The sequence below is a fragment of the Odontesthes bonariensis genome, chromosome 22 (genome assembly GCF_027942865.1).
Source record: "Odontesthes bonariensis isolate fOdoBon6 chromosome 22, fOdoBon6.hap1, whole genome shotgun sequence".
Classification (NCBI taxonomy): domain Eukaryota; kingdom Metazoa; phylum Chordata; class Actinopteri; order Atheriniformes; family Atherinopsidae; genus Odontesthes; species Odontesthes bonariensis.
In genome coordinates this window covers 19,989,476-20,011,323 of record NC_134527.1, presented here as the reverse complement: position 1 = coordinate 20,011,323, position 21,848 = coordinate 19,989,476, and the positions used below count along the sequence as shown (strand labels likewise).

Sequence of the window (21,848 nt, the reverse complement as noted above, 5' to 3'; positions counted from 1 at the left end):
TGGCATTTTAAGAGTTTACATGATCTATCAGAACGCTTGAAGTTGAAAACGGTGACCTCCGTAGTCGCAAAATGCAAGGAATGCTTATTTTTTAACCGAAAAATAAAAAGTTATTCAACTTCCTGTCCCGCCCCATCAAAACACATGAGAACTCGTGCACGTAGAGATGCGCCTACACGAGTCCTCATTCATCAACTCACCTGTCATTTGCGATCATAGAAGACACAGTAAGTAGACAAGCCGTAATGAAGTTCAATAGTCTAGATAAATTAGCGTGGGAACGAGCCTACCTTGTATCGCGCGTGCACAATCGGTGATTGACAGGCAGCAGAGCCCAGCTCGTAACCTGATTGGTTACCTTTTACCGGTCCGGTCTGCAATTTTCTAAACAAACCTGCTGGCTTTGGGGTATTTAATGTACTACTTTCAGAATCCCCAGACAGTTCCAGGCATTATGCTTGAAAAAGAGTTGCAGACTGCAGCTTTTTAAACAAATTGCGTACTTTGAATACTAGAACCGGAAATGCCATTTCTTTGATAGACCGTAAACATGTTAACAGCATCCGGGTCATGCTGCGTTCAGGTACTACTACTAATAATAATTTACAGTGTTAGGCTGAATTAACCGTGTAAGCATTTATTTTGGATTGTATTTTCATGTCTATACTCGCCTGCAGAGGTGCATGTGTAGTCACTGCAACCGCTCTGCCACGATCTGTTGACATGCTTGTGAAATTGTGATGTCGTCGGGCCTATAACGAGTTAAATGATAGGACTTGAACCTACCATAAAAGGTCACAAAACATGGCCAATAATTAGCTTTTGTAAGCTTATCCATTCTTGGTCACGGACAGACGTGGACGCATGTGCGTATACAGCTCCGCAGACTGTTTTAAAGCATCAATATTGTGTATATATAAATGTGCAAAAACAAATAAAGTGCAGTTGGTCGCAAGCCTATCGACTTGGCAATATTTTAATGTAGTTAATAGGTAAGCTACTAGAGCTAACGTTAGCTAACCCAGATTTATCTGTGTTGTTTTGTCTAAAGTTTCGTCATCATTGTCACTATATAAGTAGCTATATATTATATTTATGCATAAGAAAGACAGAAACCTGTTAGCCGTAAAACTTATTCGGTTTGTCTTGTATCTTGACAGTGATAGCAATAGCATGCTATATTAGCTCCTTTTCCGATTAGGTGCAAAGGAAATGCGAGATGTGACCACCAACGCCCATTGCGCTTTTTTTTCTTCTGCAGAATGGCCTCATTTGGCTGGAAGAAGAAAATTGGTGAGAGGGTGTCAAAGTCAGCGGTACAGCACTTTGAGACTGAGGCGGATAAAGCTGAAGGTGATAAACAAAGTCAGGATGAGGAGGTGGATTGGCTGCACGCTATCAAACGACGGAAGGAGATCCTGCTGGAGGACTGTGCTGCAAAGAGCAAGAGGCTGAAGGATGAGGGCACACAGCTTGCTGAGCAGGGCAGGTAAAGGCCCCTTCTGCAAGCTTACAAAGCTTAAAAATATATATATATATATATATATATATATATATATATATATTCGCACAGGGATGTACAAACAGTGATGGAAAGGAATTAAGAACATTTACTCGAGTAATTTCGAGGTGGCTATACCTCACTAAGTAATTTCAATATATGCCATCGCAAACTTCTGCTTCACTGTATTTCAGGGGAAAACACTGTATTTTCTAGTTCACCAAATGTACTTGACAGCTTTAAGCATCAGTAGTTGCTTTCAAAGTAAAGGTTTACAAACTGTATAATGTAACAAGCTTTCAAGTGCAACACATTTATAAAAAAAAAAAAAAAAAGCATCAGAACTGTTGCTTCACACACATTTTAAAAAAGACGCGTGTAGTCACTTATGACACTTTTTCTCTAAAATTCTCATGTCGCCTTATTTGAATACAATTTGAAATGTCCCTAAATCTAAATGAAAATCAAGGATTTGACAAAAGGTAACAAATGACATGTTTCAAAACTTTTCCTCTCATTGGGCCTCATGCAAGAACATTTTAGTATTTTTATTCTAAATTTCTCTTACTTTTTTCGTGCGAAGGTCTCGTACGAACACGTCACGTCAGATTCAACAAACGCTCCTAACTTCGGAAAAAGTGTGTAAATGACCTGCGTAAATGATGGATGCCACCTGTGCGTATTTAAGTGCACGTGCACAATGATAGTAGATTTGCATACTCCACGCCCAAAATGATACCATATTAGGCTGTGCTTCCTCTCTCCTGTGCCAGAAATTGTTGAGTGTTGAGTTATGAAAACGGCATCAAGGCGAAAAAAGAACAACTTTACGGGTTCTGAGATTGAAGTTCGGCTTTCAGAGATCCAGAAAGGAAAATCTGTCATTTTTAGCAGTGTCAGCAGTGGGACCTGCTAAAGCGAAGAAATGGGAAGCAATTACGAGTGCTGTTAATTCCTTGTCACCTGTAGTTCGTAATGTCACCGAAATAAAAAAGAAATGGTTTGATATGAAAATGGCTTTAAAAAAAACGTCTCGCCCTGGGCAGGCGCTCGATGACTGCAACTAAAGCCGTGCAAGCAGTTGTTGCCTCATCATGGCTCTTTGATGTGGTCCATGAGGGGGGTCTTCTGGCACCACACCTTCTGGTCTGCCTGGGCTGGTTCAGGTGGAGACCCTCGTTCATGGCAATATTGTGCAAATCTGGCATGCCTTCTCTGGGCTATAGTGCAGTTTGTCTGTCTCCACATGGGTATCTACACGGTCTCGGAGCACACATGCGCTAGGGCATCCATAAGTAGAAAGTCAGCCGCTGGTTACGCTTCCCATTGACCTTGTTATATACAGATTCAAATTAAACTTCAATTAGTGCATAAATGAAGTCAAACAGAATAATCATTATGGGGTATAATGTATATATTCATTTATGATTCCTTCAAAGTAATTAAATATACAATCTATTAGTCAAGAAAACTTGATTAGAAAAACAGCGGACTATTTTACGAAACTCCTACAACAGGTCTGGATCACTCGTAAATTCTGTTCGTACCTGAAAGAAAACGTAAAATACGAAAAGATTGGTGAATGCGCAAATTCTCTTAAATCCCACGTACGCACGACTTAAGAACAAATCTGTGCGTACGAACGGTTGTTGCATGAGGCCCAATGTCTCACGACTGTAAAGACTTTGGTGCCCCTGTATGATAATCTGCATGTAGAGTCGCGTTAAATCAGTTAAACCCTCATCGCCTGGAACAATGAACACTTTTCTCCCCTGTCCCTCATTTTTAACTTCTTAAAAAGTCTTAAAAATGACTTCTATTATCTACAGAGTTATTCAGAGATAAGCTTTCCCCAGCAAGGAGAAACACGTGCTGTTACAAATTCACCAGACGAGGGCACCATTGCACAGGGCACACAACAGAAAGTGAGCTAATAAATTAAGACTGGATTACAAGTAAAGATAAACTGTCAGTAAATGTTTCCCTCGAATGGATCAGAAAACTTCGAGCTGTCTCACTTAAAGGGATTCCTTGTATTTAAATGAATGGCTCTTTCATGAGACCAGGGTAGAACAGACTAGAATCTATATTTCAATGTTAGAAGGGACATAGAAACATTCCATTTTCAAGCATGTGTGAGTCATGGTTCAGCTGAAAAATGTTTACCACGTTTATTATCTGAAGATATATATTCCACTGCTTTCTAATTTGAACTAAAAATCCAGCACCATGCGCTCATTCAGCATGTTCACAATATCTCTTTTTTTCAGACACCTGAATAAAGCAATCAGGGCTTTTTCTTCTGTCTTCTAATTATTCCATTACAGCTGACCTTTTTTTTTAGCCAAATAACAATCACTTTGTGTTGTTAGCTTTAGTGATTGCCTGTAATTACATTTGCCAGGAAAAACTGGGTTTTGCCAGGGAAATGATGTCTTGGAGCTCCATAATGGCTGTTAAGGGGGTTTGAGGTGGCGTCTGGTTTAGGATGTTAGTGAGGAGGTTTTTTTTTTTCGACCCTAACAACCTCGACCTTTGATGTCAATGTTGTCTGTTTTTTGTTTTTTTAGGTTAGCAGGACAGTTTACTGGTTTCCTGCTGACAAGATAAACACATGTTAAAAACATTGCTTTGTTTTCTATGGCAGTGTGTTAAATGGCCATGATGTCATCACTTGTTCACGCTTTCTTCAGGCTATGAGAGTTACTGTTCCATCTTTAAATGATTGGAGGCTCCGAGTAATTGCATTCTTTCCCACCAACCTTGACTTTGACTAAAATGCAGAGATGTGATCCCAGGAGACAAGTCATTTTTAACTCATCGAGTTCACATGGTGTGTTGCTTAATTTCCTCTTATGATTTTGCAGTCTTCTTTGCTTCATGTGATGGTATGATTTCCACACTGCTCTAGTTCTATTTCCTCAGTCTAGTCGTTGCATGTTAAATTGTGCAGTCATGTTTTCTCACTGTAATGCAAACTCAGCTTTTTGATCTGGTCAGTAGAGCTGTCTCATTGTAGGATTTTTTTTTTTTATCAGGCGATCTGTTTCGAAGGATTCCGCCCCACAGTCTTTGTCTTGGTCAGGAAACCCGTAACATCTCGCTCTATTGCGGGTAAAAAGTGAACAATTTGTTCCTGCTGTCAGAAACAAATGCATGCAGAAGGATTGAACTCTTCTGGCAACACCTGTGGTCCAGCTTTATGTGATTTCTGCCCGAATTGATGCAAATCTTTTTTTTTTTTTTTATGTTTCTCTGATTGTCTGTGAGGGAGCCATGTGACACTCCCAGTACTTTGTAAGCTCTGGCAGGAGAGGCAAGTTTGGTTTGCAACCTGCCTATTCAAGTCTGGGGACCTGCCTGGTTTATTCAACAAACTGCTGCCTGTGCGCACTCTGCCATTCTGCCAGGCAGGTGTTGTGGAGGACGCTTGTAGCTTTTTGACGCACTTTTCTCTTTATTTAGCAGTTCTTAGACATCTTTATGCAAGTGGAAAGTCGGGATAATTGATCCAGTCGAAACCTACAGCAGAGCAAAGATTAAACTAAACAGAAGTATGAGTCAGATCTATTTAAAAGTCTGTTTGCACAAATGATCAGGGAAAATCACCTCGTGACATCCAAAGAGCAAGCCTGTGTAAACCCTGCGCTCGGTTACATAACATACATCACATTTCAGGTTGGAGACGTGGAAAGTGGGTGTCCAGTTTCCCTGCAGCTTTATGTGCTTCAGTGCTGCGTTGTCAAAAGATAAGAACCTCAGCGATACAAAACTACATTCAACTTCGCGTCGAGCAGCTTCTCTGGAGGATGGCAGAAATAACAGCCGGCATGTATTCGTACTTTAATCACAGTAAAGAAGCACAGCTGCAAAGTAGCGTTGCTTTCCCGGTCAACTCTTCATCTGTAGCAGCCAGGGTAGCTGCGTTCATGTGACAAATCCCACAGTTTTCTCCACCGGGTCATAACCACAGTGTGTGTTTTCTTCAGGCACTGGGAGGCCATTAAGAAGTGGGACGAGGCTATTCAGCTGACTCCAGACGACCCATTACTGTATGAAATGAAATCTCAGGTATGTCATGCACAACATGTTACCAAAGTATTACAGTGAAGTGTTCTACCAGAGTACTTTTCTTTCCATGCTGCTTTTATTCTTCGTAGAAAAGATTCCCATTTTAGCACATAATTCTTTAAAGAGCACTCAACCCCTCTTTTTTTCCTCCTATCTAAAGTGAACCTAAAAAGATTCTTTCTTAACAAGATTTGAATGTTTCCGTATCTGTATTTTTGTTTTAAGGAACTTTAAGGAATGACAGACAAGAGCAGGGGTCCACACCTACATAGAACATACACCCAGAACCTTTTGACCCTTCAAAAGTGTTTCCGATTCGTGTACAAGGGATGCACCTGTCGACCCGAATGCACCAAAACCTGATTTAAAGGGTGGCTAGCAGGTCAGAAAGTCTGGGCGGGTTGGGTCAAAGAGACACAAACCCGAGGGATCCTAAAGACGCAACGAAAGAGACGCAGCCCACTTCCCATTTTCACTTCCTCCCTCTGCCGCTCTTTCTCCCTCCTTCTCAAAAACACAGCGACAGGCACCACCTTGGCGTTCACACATTCTGCATAACTGACCTATAAAGTCACCTTTACCTTTCCTTTCACGCCCCTCTGCACGCCAGCAGTTTATGACACCGCAAAGGTTATTGAATGAGATGAAATGCTGTAATGATAGTAGTACCAGGTGGAGGGCGCACCGCTGATGATACCTTCTGCTCTCCCCGCTTGCTGGAGCAGCCTGATGGATTCCAGCAGCAAGCAGACCCTGAATTCAGTTCGGCTGCTTGTGCACTTGAAGCTGAGACGAATTTGCAGACTTTTACTGTTAGCCAGATGAGTGTAGCAGGTGGTCAGCTGATTCTATTTACATAATTCAAGGTCATGTTGGGTAATCTGAAATTGCAAATGTGCATTCAGCATATTTTAATCGCTAACTAGGAAAGCCGATCAGGTCTTGTGAGTGTGGGTGTTGAAAAGCAGGAACTCTATGCACTGTAAGGGGTCAATGTGGGGTCAGTATCTGAATACGGACAGTTTGACACGTACGAATCAAACCACCGATCCGCCGGTTAAAACTCAAAACAAGCCTTTGGTTTAAGAAGGTTTATGACTGAAACGGATATATTCTGCTGTTTCCTGGTACAGTTCAAGTGTATCTTGTGCTTCCCTTGGTTTTTGTAATGGCACAGTTTATGTTTTCACATCTGCGCATCACTGCTTGTGTTGCATGTGCATTTTTACACATTATACTTTCTAAATGCACAAGTGAGCTTTGAGATTGCGTGTCAGGCTTCAAGGCCGCACACAGCGAGGCTGCTGATTGCAAAATGCAAAGATTTGTGTGCAGAGTATATGGAAAAAGCGGAAAATTCAGAGGGCACGGTCAGACAAAATGGAGCTCTTTCCGTTATTTATCAATTAAATGTAACACAATAAAAATCCCTCCTTGTAGCCAAAGTCATTTACATCACATGGAGAATTGTACGCCTAATATAATATGATCCATTAAAGGATATTTGAGAAGGAAATCATTAGAGGACGAAGCCCGGAGAAACTCCACCACAAATGTTTTTTCTCTCTCTCCCTCACCATTAAAATGAATACAAACAGACCTCAGACTGCTATCCTTTGTCTTGTGTTTGACAGCTTGTATACACTCAATTTCACCTATTACTTCCCATTGCAACTGCTGATGTTCTTCTCAATTATTCGACGGAAAATAAGCCAGCAGTAATCAGATCCACGTTTCTGGCTCAGATGACGATTATGGTTATGCTGATGCTGGCCATTTGCTTCCTCTCGATGCTCTCTTCCTATTTAATCCAATCAGTATCGTGCCAAATGCATCCAGCTCCATGCGTGTCTAAAACGGGCGCCATTTGCACAACTTTCCTCACATCTTCCTTCACGAATTCAGCGTGCCGGAGATCCAGCTGATAGCGAGTTCTCACTTTTCAGTGTTCTCGTTGCTGGATGTGCCTCCACATCGGGCTGAAATAAGGAAATACAGCTTCTACAACAATGCTTTAGGGTTAAGATGTGCAAAATGAACAAAGACCAACAGTTTTGTTCATAAAGAAGTGTATTTTAGCGCATCAGAGTTGCTTTGTTACGACAGCTTTGCTTTAGTTAAACGTAACGGTACAGCTTTTCAGGCTCGAACATCCCAAAACACGACACTGTGGTGGACAAGTAAAAGCTTCCAGTATTACCAAAAGGCAGTGACCTGTTGGGAAACTTTTTTTTTTTTATCCAAACGTTTCAAATTCTTTAGATAATTGTTAAATAATATGCTATGCAAATACATGCACAGTGATTTCATGTTTCCAACATGGCAACAAAGCAGAATGGAAATATCTCAATAAAACTCTATAAATAAAATAAATAAAAACTGTATTTGCATGTTTTCTGGAAAAAAAGGGGGGAAAATGGGATTGAAAAGTTCATTCCCGCCTCTTCTCCATCTTAAATGTACGATTTCTTCCGGTGGGCTTTTGTTGAGGCCCCTTTAGTTCCTGGTTCTCTTTATGCTGTACACGTAGTTGCTAAAACTTTCAGCTTGTTTGTTTTTTTGTTTTTTTTAAATTTTGCAGGTGCTGACCATTCTGCACGAAGTGTTTCCAGCTGTAAAGGCAGCAGAGACGGCCGTGAAGTTCCGCCCGTTGTGGTGGGAGGGCTGGCAGACTCTGGGCCGGGCACAGCTCAACCTGGGAGAGGTGGACCTGGTGAGTATGGCCGGGAACACTCGCAGAAGATCAAGAAATCTTATAGCAAATGTTAACCCGATGCACCAGATAGCTTTGTTAGATGGAACTGTTTGGTAAGTTCTCTGTGGAAAGAAGTGGATAAATCATCTATCACAAGTGAACGTCAACCAGTCAGAGCGTTACAAGAGGAGGTGGTCATAACGCGAGGAAAAGCAAATTATTGTCAGTCCGAATAAAACTGGACTTTTAAAATGCACGTAAACGTTATTCCGACTGGAATTGTACAAAAAGCTAACGCGCTCAGATAACGCGGCCCGGGGATCGAATCGCTCCTGCATGTATACACTCAACAAGCCTTAAGTGAGCCAAGGCACCCTACATGCTCCAACATCTTCTTTTTTGTAAAAAAAAAACAAGCCGAATTCCCAGGAAAGCTGCCCTCATTCAAGTGTTGTTCGGTTTCTTTTTGCCGACGTCTAAACTCATCCCACTGAGACCAGGTGTTACAGCATTTTGCATCCAGATTGTAGAACTGTAACTTGCAATTTAAGTGACTCAATGACGTCGCCTGTGCTGCGACTTTAGCCGGACTTGCACATACGACGATCCCCCCGCAGAGAAAGTTGGAAGCAGCAGAATGTTTCGAGCTTTAAAGCACAGGTGGAGGAGATTCTGTTTGCCGCAGAGCGAAACACTGAACGCACTGTGTGTCGTCCTTTTGCCAACATCCAAGCTGGCGTGTCGACAGAGAACATTTGTCCGGATTTTACTGATGCACACAGTTGATGGATGATCTTCGGTGGCATGTCCACCCATTCTAAACACATTACACAGTAAGCAACCTTTTTTTTTTAAATTCCGTTGCCCGTAAATTAGATGTCTGAGTTTTTCAGGAGTTGTTAAGACACTTGACATAATTATGTTTACTACTTTTATTCAGCTCCTGGTCTCTGAGGCGAAGTGCTTCTTTCAAAGCACGCCCAGGTGCCTGCGGCTAGTACGATAGCTCAAATTGCCTCGGAACATGCCAGGACCTGTGGTTTGCATGAAACTTTGCAGATCGTCGTTAAATAGTTCGCCGTCTGAAAGCCAAGCAACCTGAAGTCAGATTCCCTTCAGGCTGATGTCGCTCATGCGTGCCCTAAGGCGGGAAACCTGTCCCACAGCACCACAACCCAACAATGGGAACTGTTGAGACACTTGCTTAAACTAAGTCAAATGTAGACGCACCTCTTTGGGAAATGAAAGACACCAAAAGTCTATTTTTAGTCTTGACTTGTTCGGTCGAGTTTTTAAGCTTTCCGTGCACCAACATGCTGTGGTGCTGCTATTCCTCACGTTCGCTTACATCGTCTCTCGTGTTCCTTTTTGCGCCACGTTTGCATCAAACTGTCATTTGAGAAAAATGGAACACGTTCAGATAAAACAACTGCCAGCTTCTAAGTTTGATCCCACTCTTTTGTGTTCGGACCTATCTCAGCGGGAAGCGAGGCCATTGATCATCTCTTTGCCTCGACTGTGTTTGTTTGGTCTTGGTTTTCCTGGAGAGGCTGGTGTATTTGCCAGCAGTGGTACATCTTTGGGTAAAGGTTTCATTTCACATTAAAAGAGCTGATGTGGCTGTAGTCTGTTCAAGACTGAACTGGCTCTGCCGTTTTTGGGCACAGGCGGTTTAATTAGTCAGGAATCTATTTCAGTTTACCTGCCACAGACAGGGCAGGTTATTTATACAACAGACGGGAAATGTTTGACCTCCGCCAGGAGGTTAGTTTAAGCTCGGATTTTCACGTGGAAAATATTTCTCTCGTCTTAAAAGTGATGTATTTTAAATTTCTTCATTTTTTAACTCAAACTATTAGCCTGGCTGACGCGTCCACAATCTCGATGATATGGTGGTCTGGGAACTAGGTGTGCATTTTCTCGTATTTGAGGCGTGGTTTACGAATGCCTAGAGCCGTTTATTGGGCGCTACGAATGTCTATCAAATGACGTCAAGTAGTTCCCATGCTGCTTTGCGCGCGATTCATAGCCAATTGTATCACTTATACCAGATGACGACAGAAATTCGACGAGGAAGAAGAAAAAAATGGAAAATAAAAGTAAACTTGCGCTCTAAGCTACTTAAATTGACAACAAAGTAGGCCTATATGCTATATTCTACATGAATTTTTATGTTGTAGAGTTGTGAATTTATTTTAATAATGGAGAAATTGAGCAGCCTTGCTTTGTTGTCTACAGTAGTAGCTCAACCCTCATCTTACTTTGAAGCTCCCAGCTCCCAGAAGTGACGTCGACGTAGCTTTAGCAGCAGAAAAGCTATCAGGCTTGTGTTGATGATAATAATAAACTCCTGGACTATGTACAAACTTCCAAATGCATCGTTTTGTGACTACAGACCATATTTGTACTACTGTAGAAGTTTGGTTTCATGACATGTGATTTTAGTGTGGTAATTTTGGAGATACTGCCAGGGTCCGTTAGCGCTTGTACTAAGCTATTCGGGATAACTCAGTAACTCAGCTGATGTTCAGCCAATATCGGAAAAACTTCGGGTGGGCTACTTGGCTGGATGTCACGGTTCAAATGACCCTAGGGTGAATCTACTCCGAAACACTTTCTAAGGCTGCATTGAACGGTAACGTTGTGTCCGCTGTCATGTTGGATTAACACTCTACAAGCTTCGGTGTAGCGCATAGACGTCGTCATCGTCTTGCTGCCGCCCCCCCCCGTTCTGTGATTGGTTCCCAAACTCTGGCAAAAATAAGGGCGGTGGTTTCCAGGCTGACTTTGCAGTGAGAATGAAATCGAGCGCAAAGCAGCATGGGAATTCCCAGGCTATCAAACTATCAGAACTCTCTCCCTAATGCACTCTGTTGCGTTAACCCGCTGGTGTTGCAAATGTTTGATTCTGACTCTCTGGTTCAACAGTGTAAGTTCACGAAACAGAAGAATTCAGGACATTTCCACACGGGTTGAAGGTTTTATCCCCCCCTCTCCATAGAAAGGAGCAGAGTTCAAAACATTCAGCTCACACTTTTTTTTATTTTTAACCGCAGCTGATTAAACTGGACTTCTGCAGTCTGCCGGAGACGGTTTGTCTGCCACTGCGAGAGCCCGTCCTCTCTGCAGTAGTTGGACCTGCAGGTGTTATCGGCCGTGTTTGGTGGGATTGTTCACTTATGTGTTACAGAATCACGAAGAACAATCTAAAACCCTTGCAGCAAAGGCCAGGGTATCTTGACTTTTAACCCCAAATAAAAGCTAAAAACATTCCAGACACTCAGAATCCTTCACTTCTCGTGAAAAATAATCTTCTCGGGCTTAACGGAGCTTTTGCGGAGCCCTTGGAGACATCGCCGTGTTTTTTTTCTTACCGGTTGATCTGTGCTCTGCTGTAAAATTGTCGAGCTTCACCTTGTTTTCTGGTCCCCTTTGTGTTTGAAGTCGTGCGACAGGCAGTCATGTGACATCTGGTCACACGAAGGACCGACACCGTTGGTGCTTTTGCTCAGCGGAGCTATAATTTCCAAATCCAGTCTGCAAGTCCACAGTTGGCAAGAGATGGTGCGCTCCTCTTAATGAAAAAAATCCATCTGTCCACTTTATAACATAAAGAATGTTAGCGTCTTTGGCAATAACAAGCTGCACATCTGCTCGCCACCTGCACTGATAGCAGTGACCGTTTATCTACAATGAACCTACAAGCAGAACCTGACCGAGTTCACGCAGAGCCGTTCCATCTTTTTTAAGCAGTAACCTTGTCTTCACTTACACAATGAATAACCACAGATGTTTTCTGTTATTTCCCTGCGTTCATGTGCATGATCGTGTTGGTGACTGTCCCCGCAGGCTGTGAGGTCCTTCCAGATTGCAATCCACCAGTGCCCGTCAGAGAACACCCTGTGGCAGGAAGACCTGAGCTGGGCGTGGACGTTACAGAGGCAGCTTTCAGCGACCAAAGAGAAGACGAGGCAGGAGGAGGAGACCAAGAAACGGATCCTTAATGCCCCCGAACTGGAGCGGGACTACGACTTTGAGTCGGATGAAGTGCTAGCAGCCTGTGTGGCTGTGGCTGAGCGGCAGAGCCACTATGAGGAGCTGAAGAGGACAACCGTTGTCATAGATGCCGAGGGCAACATCAGAAATGTAGTGACTGGGGAGAAAGGACCAGAGGACACAGCGACGTCATCAAAGGAACAGTTTGTCAAATCAAGAGGACTTTGAACTGCTCTCAGAAAGAATTGATTATCCCGGCTCCGTTTCCTTTCAGAAATGAATTGTGTTATTTATGAAACCACTCGGTCTGCAACTCCTTAGCATAAAACCCTCATTTGAAAGATGAAGGCAAGAACTAACTCGTTCTGCTGAGGTCATGTATGTTTTCCATCTCTAGTAAAGACTTCAACATTAGTTGTGGGTTGGAGTCCACTGCTCATATCGAGTGAGAACACTTCCAGATGCTCATGTGAAGTTCAAACTTTAACAGTTTTGAGTTGTTTCTTTTCAAAGTGGATTCAAAATGAAATGGCACAAGTTTCATTCTTTGGCACACAAAAGCTTCCGTACCCCATGGTTACTTTCAGACACCTGAAAGCCAACAGAGTTGTGTTAGTTCCTTCTTAGTGCATGTTTAGTGAGCTGTAAAATTGGAAAAAACATTTTCTATGTGGAAGCCTTTGTGAAGACACATGAGCTGTGTTCGCCGTCACTTGCTGTCGGGTTGTTGCTTAGAAAGAGCAGGCGCGCTCTGCAGTATGTCAGCCAGTGAGTAAACATTCATCAACCTTTGAGAAAGAACTGTTTTTTTTAATCCTTGTGTCCTCGTTTTAACACAGAGTTTGTATCTTGTGCTCGACACATCCCTGATTTTACATTTTATAGAGACGTTTACAACCAAAAGTAGGGATGCCGTGTAAGGTGTAAAAGAGAATGCAACAATTTACAACTAATACTAACTGACTGCTTTGGCCTAATTATCGTCATAGAACATCAGCTCTGAAAGAAAAAACCCCGAGTCATCATAGAGTTCCATGTTACGGATATCAGATCTTTTGACTTTTCAAACTTCGGTCTCGATCTGAGCTTTGTAAACTCTCACCATCCTGGCAGTGAATTTGTGGAGCTCACGGCAGTCTCTGCAGTTTTTGAAAGCGTTCCCAGAGTAGCTGTGTTTGTTGGCCTCATGATTCAAACCTCTCTGCCATTGCAAGCAGGGTCTGTGGGGTTGGGGTTAATGACTAAGGTCAGCTTGACATGACGGATCTTTCTGCTCCCTGTTGTTTTTGCAACACTTCTGGGTGTGCTTGGAGTCATTGTGTTGCTGCATGAAAAGGTCAAGGATCGAGTGATGGAGTGACTGAGTGATGGAGTGATACCTGTGGTGGTTCGAGGTCACCAACGTTGCCTGCAACAACGCACCCCCGTGCCATCATCCTCTCTCAGAGGCGCATGCACACACCTTCATCTACAACTAATTCCAAATAAAGGTGTGATGCTGTGCAAAGTGTACACAAACACACAATGCAGTGACTTGCAAATCTCATGAACCGATATTTGCATTCACAGCAGAACATGGAAAAGATTTCAAATGCTGAAAGTGAGACGTTTAACTTGAATAACCTTTTCGTAACAGTCCATAAACATCTTAGATTGGAGGAGACCGGCTGCTGGACCTACCTGCTCGGCATTCCTCGGTCTTCTTTGGTTGTATTTTGCGTAAATATTAGGATCTTAATACTTTTTTTAATGTCACGATAATCAGAATTCTCTGCAACACTGTTTGCAGGAGAATAGAAAAATAGCTGCATATTCTCTTTGGCAGAAAGTGTAATTCAGTATGGCAGAGAAGAATCGGTAGAAAGGAAACCCGATGATCTAAGTTGGCGCGCTCTCGGCTGTAACTTCCCTGAATCATTGCTGGTGCAGCTGTTGTTTTAAGACCTTGCATAATAAGATACATTGTGTGTAATGAGGGTGTGCCCATCATCTCCATGCTTCATGGTGTTTGACCTGGTTTAACAGAGAATCACGAAGTCCTATTTTTATTTTTTTCTTTCCTTTTTTACAGGAACTAATGCATGAGTTGCCTGTTCTTGAGCAACCAAACTAGCTCCACCACTTTAAAGCGGCTCTGAGAGGTGGATGACAACATTCTCATTGTTCGTACAAGTTAACGTTTGGCTCAGTTGGCAACAGTTGGCACTCAGAAGAGGGTCAGTATGGCAAACCTGAGCTTCCACGGTTTACGTGTCACCACATTACGCAAGATGTGATCTGTGTGTGTGTGACGCGGCACCAGTGTGAATGTGTGTGTGAATGTGGTTTGAGCTGTGAAATGCTTTGAAGGATGAAGATCTGACTATGAACGAATATAGGGCAGAGTAAAAACTACCCGAATACAGGTGCGACACGAGATCAGGAAGCAGAGGTCAGGTCAACAGAAGAAGTAGCTAAGTAAAGCATGCAATGGAAGGGGCACCGGGACCACCCTACGTGCAGAGGCTGAAGGTCCTTGACGCAGCTGCCCCGGGTTTGAGTCCCAGCTGGGGGCGCTTTTTTCCAACTCATGCCCCTCGCTCCCTCTCTCTGTCTCTCTGCCTTCATTTCCCGTCAAAGATCTTTCCAATAAATGCCACTGGTGCCACAGAGCACTCGGATGACTATTTATTTTGCGACTCAAGCTTTCCGCCTGAAATGAGCTTGTTCAAACCTTTATAAATGCTTTCACCCCTCAAACTCCCAACATCCCAACAACCAGCATGGCTGCCTCTGAACAGCGACGCGGCCCTGACAATTCAAATAACCGATGTCCAGAAAAGCGGCTCATGGTTGTAAGAGAAGGAAAAGCATTTTCAAAACAGCTGCTCCCTCAGTTTGGATTGTCATTAGAGGGTGGCAGTGGCCTGGAATAGTGGCGGTTATTTTAGTGTGATAGGCCCAATGGTTCATGGAAAGACCATGAAACTTTCCGTGAGAACCGCACGCAGAAACTCCCTTTTGAGCGCGAGCTACAGCGGGACCGGTGTGAATTCAAAGGCCAAGTTCCGCAGGCCTGAAAGATTATTGACTGGACGCGCCTCTATGGTCTGCCCATCTAAAACTCTGAACAGCTGAACACAAAAAAACGTATGGGAGAGACTAAAAGTTAATGCAAAGCTTGACCTTTGCTCAAAGATGCATTTGACAAGCATTTTGAATACAAACACACTTTGACCAGATGCAAAAACCACCTATCTTTTCATTTCCCGAATTGCGGGGCTAAAAAAAGGCTGGCCAACTGCTTTTTGAGTGTCATCCTCTGATAGGCAGTTGTTTTCACAGGCCTCTTATTTCAAGAGTGTAAATGTCTAAAACAGCCTGTCACATGCACTGCAGTGTAAGATGATGAGGTGGGAAAAGCGTGCAAGTTTCCAAGAATCATTTTTCCTCTGCTAAAGTCCTCACAACTATTTGTCAATCACAATTTCCTGTCTCCAGGGAAACTCCAGCTTTACCAGATTTCTTAGGTTTGAGGTCAGAGCGCTCGATTTTTTAATGGGTTATTGTTCTCCCAGGAATATTTCAGCGCTCTCGGAAGACTCTTGGACAATGGCCACGTTGGACCTGGAACTCTTCTGGGGTTAAAGAAACCACCTGGTTGCAGGTGAGCGGGATCGTGCCATCTGAACCGGCTACTGGTGAAGCGCTTTAGCCACCAGAGCTGCTGTGGGAAAAGGTGAGAGGGATAACATGTGTTGCAAATCTTAGAAATGAGACTGTCAGTGACCTGCTGACAAAAGAAAATGGAAATGTGGAGCTTTAATGTCACAATAGGGTCTGAATACATCGTTGTTTTGTGTCCTGGTTCATTTTATTTTGGATGGGTTTTTTTAAACAGAACTTTATCGTACATAATGTTGTAATGTTTTTTCGTCATTTCTTGGAACATCCGGTCAAATTGACTTGATTGACAAAGCTGTGACTGCTATTAAACTAAAGAGATCTGGGTTGATGGTCAATAGGTTTATTCTGGCTCGATTATCTTTCAGCAAAGAGAGACATTTGCTTGTAGATTCTTTGCCCTGTTATGTAGTATTGATATATAGTCATTTAAAACATGGTTCGGAAGCACCAGCTGTCGTAACGTGTAATTCAGGCAAAAAGGAGACACATTCAGAATTCATATGAATATTTACCAACTTTATTTTTCGGTTTAATTCATGCACAAGAAAGTGGCGAAATATGAGGGTGGGTTTTTTTTTTAAAGCAGCACTGAGTCAAAGCCAAGTTTAGACAGGAAATCTGGTCTAAAACAACTTATCAGAGGGGCCGCTTAATGTCTTCCATTTTCATTGTCTCAGCTTTCCCATCGAGTCTGATTAGATGAGATGCACTGCACATTACATTGAGCTAAAATGAGCTGAATTTGGATTGATTCTTGCAAAGTTATGGGCTGAAAGGACTTCATTAACAATCTTATAGTAACAAAGTACATTAAGAAGCCTCCTTTCAACCTCTAGTGTGTGGTGGAATAGCCTCAGTGTAGCTGCCTGTTATGAAATGCAGGGATTGGTGCAAGTCTAGCTTTGATTTTGGAGCTGCTCTTTCAACCAATGTGACCAAAGTGTTACATACAAACAAAATAACAACAACAACAACAAAATACTATAAGCATATTCATGTTGTAGGGATTTCAAATGGCACCGTACTGTGTGGACCTTCTCACAGAGAAGACAATAACGTACATTTTCATACTTGAAATTAAATTAACATCATGTTCACATTTTCACATTGATTCTTTTGCAGTAAATGCACAGGTTGCCTAAATGCTACAGGCACAGCATTGCCAACAGCCTGGCATAGGTGTGAGATTCAGAAAAGTGCAGCAGAAGAGCTCCTCGGTGATGTTTTTCTCTACGGCGTTTTATAGAATGATAACTGTTGTGATTTTTACTGAAAGGTGTGGTGAATTATTACTGAGGAGTTTAGGTATTGACAATGGATATTATGTTCGGTAATGATCTGTTAAATGTCATTGCAGTTGCCATCCATAAGAAATCAGACTGATAGATCTTTTTTGCAGTGCTTACTAGTGTCCTTTTACAGTGATCATGCTGACGTCATGCGGATGGTTATATGCATTTCTCTTGCATGTTTGCTGTCTCATCAGTGAACATGACATGCAGAGCTGGGTCCTTGGGGCAAACTGGAGGCTTATTGGCCCTCTTGCATGCCATTCTATCCTCTGAATCGTTTTGTAAGAGCCCCGTCTGAGGCTGATCCACCTCATGCGCCACAGGTGGAGTGGCGCTGCCCTGCGACCCCGCTTGAAATGAACCCCGGTCCTCTGCGTCGTTCTCGGACAAGTACGGAACGTTCCGCCAGGAGCTCGTCATTTCATGAGGATGACGGGACACAAGTGACGGCGAATCCCTTGAGATGATGGATGAGGCAAAGTAGCCGTCGGCACAGCGAAAGTGCCCTCCGCCCTCGCGTCCTCGCCAGCCCATTTTGCAGAAGAGACACTTGATTTTCTCCATCAGCTTGAGAAGCACTGTTTTTCTGAGGAGGATGTAGATCCAGGGGTCTAAAATGGGGTTGACTGAGGCCATGCGGATGGCCATCAGGTTCAGTCCTAAGAGCTCTTCTTTCTCGTTTCTGTACCACTGATTCACAAAGATCCTAAACTGATAACACAGACGAGAAAACAGGAATGGCAGATTAACAAACAACCCACAAATGGTTAACACGTGGAGGAAGACACATAAACATGTTATAAATCAGAATCCTCGATTTCAAGTTGTTTTCTCAGAAAGTCCAAACTTCTCTACGCCTCAGTAACAGGATGAATATATTTGTTTATTTTATATTTTCCGCATCATTGCCAGGGAACGGTCCAATCTAAACGGACGCTTTACTGAAAGTAAGTCGACTGCAGGGCAGAGGTGGCATGTGGCCAAAAAAAACAGTTCTCACTGTTATCATAAGTGAGCCTGTGGCTATTGCTTCCCCTGAGTCCCATCAATAAGTCATTCTTTCACAAAGCCAGAGTCATAAATGCCTCCACGTTTAATATTTCGACTTATTAAAAAGTTGGGTCCTTAAAGAAGTTACATTTCTTTTTAAGTCCAGTTCAGGATCTATTCATAAGCACATTTCCACTTTTCTATGCTCTTTATTAATCAAACAGATATTCATACTGGTCATTAAGACTCCATTCTAACATGCTTCTGATGGTGAAAAAACGGATGATATTTAAAAACATGTTGTTGTGTGTGCAATACATTTGTAACACAATGAGTGAATGGCTCACCAAAAGAGACAAGGCTCCTTTGCAGAGGGTGAGCAAAGGAGGATCGTTTTGCACCACTTTGTTTTCAGGTGCAATGCTAACAGATAAAGAAAGAATACTGATACAGTTTTAGTAAACAGCTCAACTGATCGCATAGAGTGTGAACAAGCACATCTGTTAGTCGGAAAGATGCGTCATCCGACCACAAAGATCTTAACGAGAACACACAGTTCTGAGAGCATGTTATTGGATAAACCACATTCTTGTTTGTTTTCATCAGACCGTTTGTCAGGTAAAAACTCATCCTACCGTTTATTATTATGTTATATACGCTCACTTTTTGATGAATTCCCTAACTCGACTTTTTTTAACAAATTGTGAGATTCTAGTGCGCACATGCGCACAAGCAAAATGGTAATATCACAATTCTCCCAATACTCACCACTAAAGGTATGGAGCAGGTAAGAACCAAAACTGAAGTGGCTATAAGCACGATCACCATCTGGATCTCTGCTCCAGCTAATCGTCCAAAACTCCGTCTGCGCCGCAGCTCCGAGACGCGCCGTTGGTCTGTGCCCAGAGACGTGCGGCGGATGAACCGTCTGTGCATCAGGATCAGTGCTCCGAACACCATCACATTAAATATGACGGTGGCCAGCACGACGGCGGAATTCACGCCGGCGTACGTGAGATTAAAAGTTTTGACTGTTGTGTCGTTGTTCTGCCAGTCGATGAAGCACCAGGTCCCCGGTTCCTGGCGCTTCACATGGCCGACCCCCACGCTGGGCAGCGCGCAAAACAAGATGTTGGAAATGTATACGGCCACAAGAGTCAGCGCTGCTAGTCTTTGGTTGATGTAGTCGTTGTAGAAATATGCATGGTTTATAGCCAGATATCTCTCCACTGACATTGCAAGCACAATGCTGAGCTGCACAGAGAAGAAGAAGAGCAGGATGAAGCCGGAGTACTGGCACAGCGACTCGCCTCCCGGCCAAGAGCCCCTCATGTAGGTGGCTATGGTGACGGGGCTGGCCAGCAGGGTTCCCAGCAGGTCTGTCACAGCAAGTCCACACACAAGTGTGTAAAAAGTCGTCTCCTTTTGCTCCTTTCGTGATATTCGCAGGACCACAATGGCAATGACATTTCCCACTACCCCGAAAATGAACATAATCACCGGGATGGTGGGCGGTTTTAACCCCCCCGTTGATGCTGTGGTATTCATACCTGTACGGAATTATTTCACAAAAAGCGACGATTCTCCAATCAGTTCCGTGGAATAGAGCGTTTCCATTGATGTGCGTTCTTCAACTTCCCCAGTGATCACCAAATCCATCTTGTCCAAGCGTCCTCTTTACGCACAGACTTAAACCTCGATATTCCCAATGAAAACACGACTTTGCCGGAGAAACATCTTTAGTCTGGGGAGTTTGTTTGGTAAAATGTGCCTCGAGACAGTGCTCCACGTTGTTATCACACCCACAACTGACGGGGAAGTTTGAAGCTGCAAACGTCAGCTCCTCCTCTGCCTCTCATTTGACCGGTGAACTGTTTGAGACACTGCGCAGACAAGCACATGCAAAGAGAGACGCTGAGCTTGTGTTTGGGGTCACACTTTCAGTTCCTTCTTTTCAGTGCATCTCAGGATATTGTTTTCGTCATCCTTCACATGACAAAAAAAAAAAAAAAAAAAAAAGAAAGTGGTGGCTTGAACAAGATCAATTAACGTATTTATACGGAATTAATAGAATCTATGTGTTGAGAAGTAACTAAAGAACATTTAATCCACTACTTCTCCATCACAACAATTGAAATGTGATATGCCATTCATCAATATAACAGCCGTAAACTTTAAAAAGAAGTCCATTCAAACTGATTAATCCCTCTTCTTTTCTAAAACTCCTGCCCCATCTGTTCTCTAGATTTGCTATTTGTTGAATGGATTTATTTTTAAAGGTGTTTATGTTTGTTTTTGTTGTTTTTCTGCTGTTTATTCGTGTTTGGTTCTGTTATTCATGTATAAATAAACACCTCTTTCATTACAGTGAAATGCTCAGAGTCTTACCTCACAAGTGTATTTTCTTTAAAAGCACAACATGTAAGAAAGAACACATGGCACCACTCTTCAAACAACGTTTTTAATTGGCAGCAAAGGGAGATGCTGCAACTGACCAGTAATTCTCGGGCCGCAGAATGCAGATTTTCTTTTTAGTATAACTATTTGCTTTGCCTGTGTTCTAATTGATTTATCTTTGAACTGTTCTGGGATATGAATAAATACATAAAGTCCTGCAAAGTAGCACCTAAATATAAATGCTCTCTTTGTCATGTATTACGCACGCTTGTATTCTTGTTCCCCTGCCTGCTGGTGTCTTTTGAATTCCCTTGTGTGTTTCCCATTCCCTTTCCTCTGTGTGTGCTGGTCTGTACTCCCCTGTCTGAGTGTATGTGTGCACAGGGTGTGGTCTGCAGCTCCTGGCAGCGCACCCTCCTCACCTGAGTTCCATCAACTCATCAACCTGTTGCTTATCTTCCCTGGTTTTTCCTCCACTTATCACCGGGTCGTTGTTGCCAGCTCGGTTTGACAGCCCCATCCGACTCTATTTTCTGCAAGAACCTTTTTGTCCTTGTTCTTGTACTTGTTCTTGTTTTTGTTCTTGTTTTTTAACCTATAAAAAAATGCCTGCCTCCATTCAGTCTTGTCTGTCAGTCCACCTGCCCCAGCTGGAAATACTACATGGCCTTTCAGTATCATTTTGAATATTTGTTTTAAAGCAACCTTCTGTCTGAACCTTTTTTTTGCTTTGCTTTTGAGCCTCTTATTCTTATTAGCCATTGTTACACACTATACAGTTGTTCCCATAATATATTGTTTTTTGAAAAAAAAAAAACATCACGTGGCTTGACAGGGTAATGAATAATAAGTAATACTGCTTCATGATGAAGTGAAAACAGAATTAAAGATTTATTCACTTTCTTAGATTCTCAATCAGCTGCTGGAACACAATTTTTTAAAATAATTTTCGTTCCACTGAAGTGAAGATAATTTAAGCTAAATTCCAATCAGCTGAAACATTTCCGCTGCAAAACTGCCTCATTTCTTTACAAGTTAGGTACGTGGTTTGCAGCTATGAATTCTTGAAATTCTGTTTCCATACTATGGTACTTGAAAGTCTCATCAACTAACGTCACCAATTTTCCTCCCAACTCAGAACCCTTAGCCAGACTTATCAGACAAATGGATCTTACTGCCTCATTTATTTAATGAGGAGAATAGTCCTTGATTACATATTCATGAGTTGCAAACCTACGCA

General features: G+C 42.7%; 2 protein-coding genes across 3 annotated transcripts; one reads left to right on the top strand and one right to left on the bottom strand.

Annotated features, from left to right (window-relative positions):
* The first annotated feature begins 756 nt into the window (after window positions 1-756).
* ttc33 (tetratricopeptide repeat domain 33) lies at window positions 757-20,521 on the top strand. Of its 2 annotated transcripts, none has more exons than XM_075456629.1 (5): window positions 757-866; window positions 1,262-1,489; window positions 5,491-5,572; window positions 8,154-8,285; window positions 12,117-17,159. In XM_075456629.1, exons 2-5 carry the CDS (start codon window positions 1,263-1,265, stop codon window positions 12,489-12,491), a joined length of 816 nt encoding a protein of 271 aa, XP_075312744.1. In that variant the 5' UTR covers window positions 757-866; window position 1,262; the 3' UTR covers window positions 12,492-17,159. The 2 variants fall into 2 exon arrangements, with proteins under 2 accessions (XP_075312744.1, XP_075312745.1); XM_075456630.1 differs by lacking the exon at window positions 757-866 and adding an exon at window positions 915-992 and having other exon boundaries at window positions 12,117-20,521.
* ptger4b (prostaglandin E receptor 4 (subtype EP4) b) lies at window positions 16,425-20,123 on the bottom strand. The gene is made up of 2 exons (XM_075456628.1): window positions 18,980-20,123; window positions 16,425-17,932 (listed from the first exon to the last, which is right to left on the bottom strand). The coding sequence occupies exons 1-2, from the start codon at window positions 19,757-19,759 to the stop codon at window positions 17,378-17,380; spliced, it is 1,335 nt and encodes a 444-aa protein (XP_075312743.1). The 5' UTR covers window positions 19,760-20,123; the 3' UTR covers window positions 16,425-17,377.
* Window positions 20,522-21,848: the final 1,327 nt, after the last annotated feature.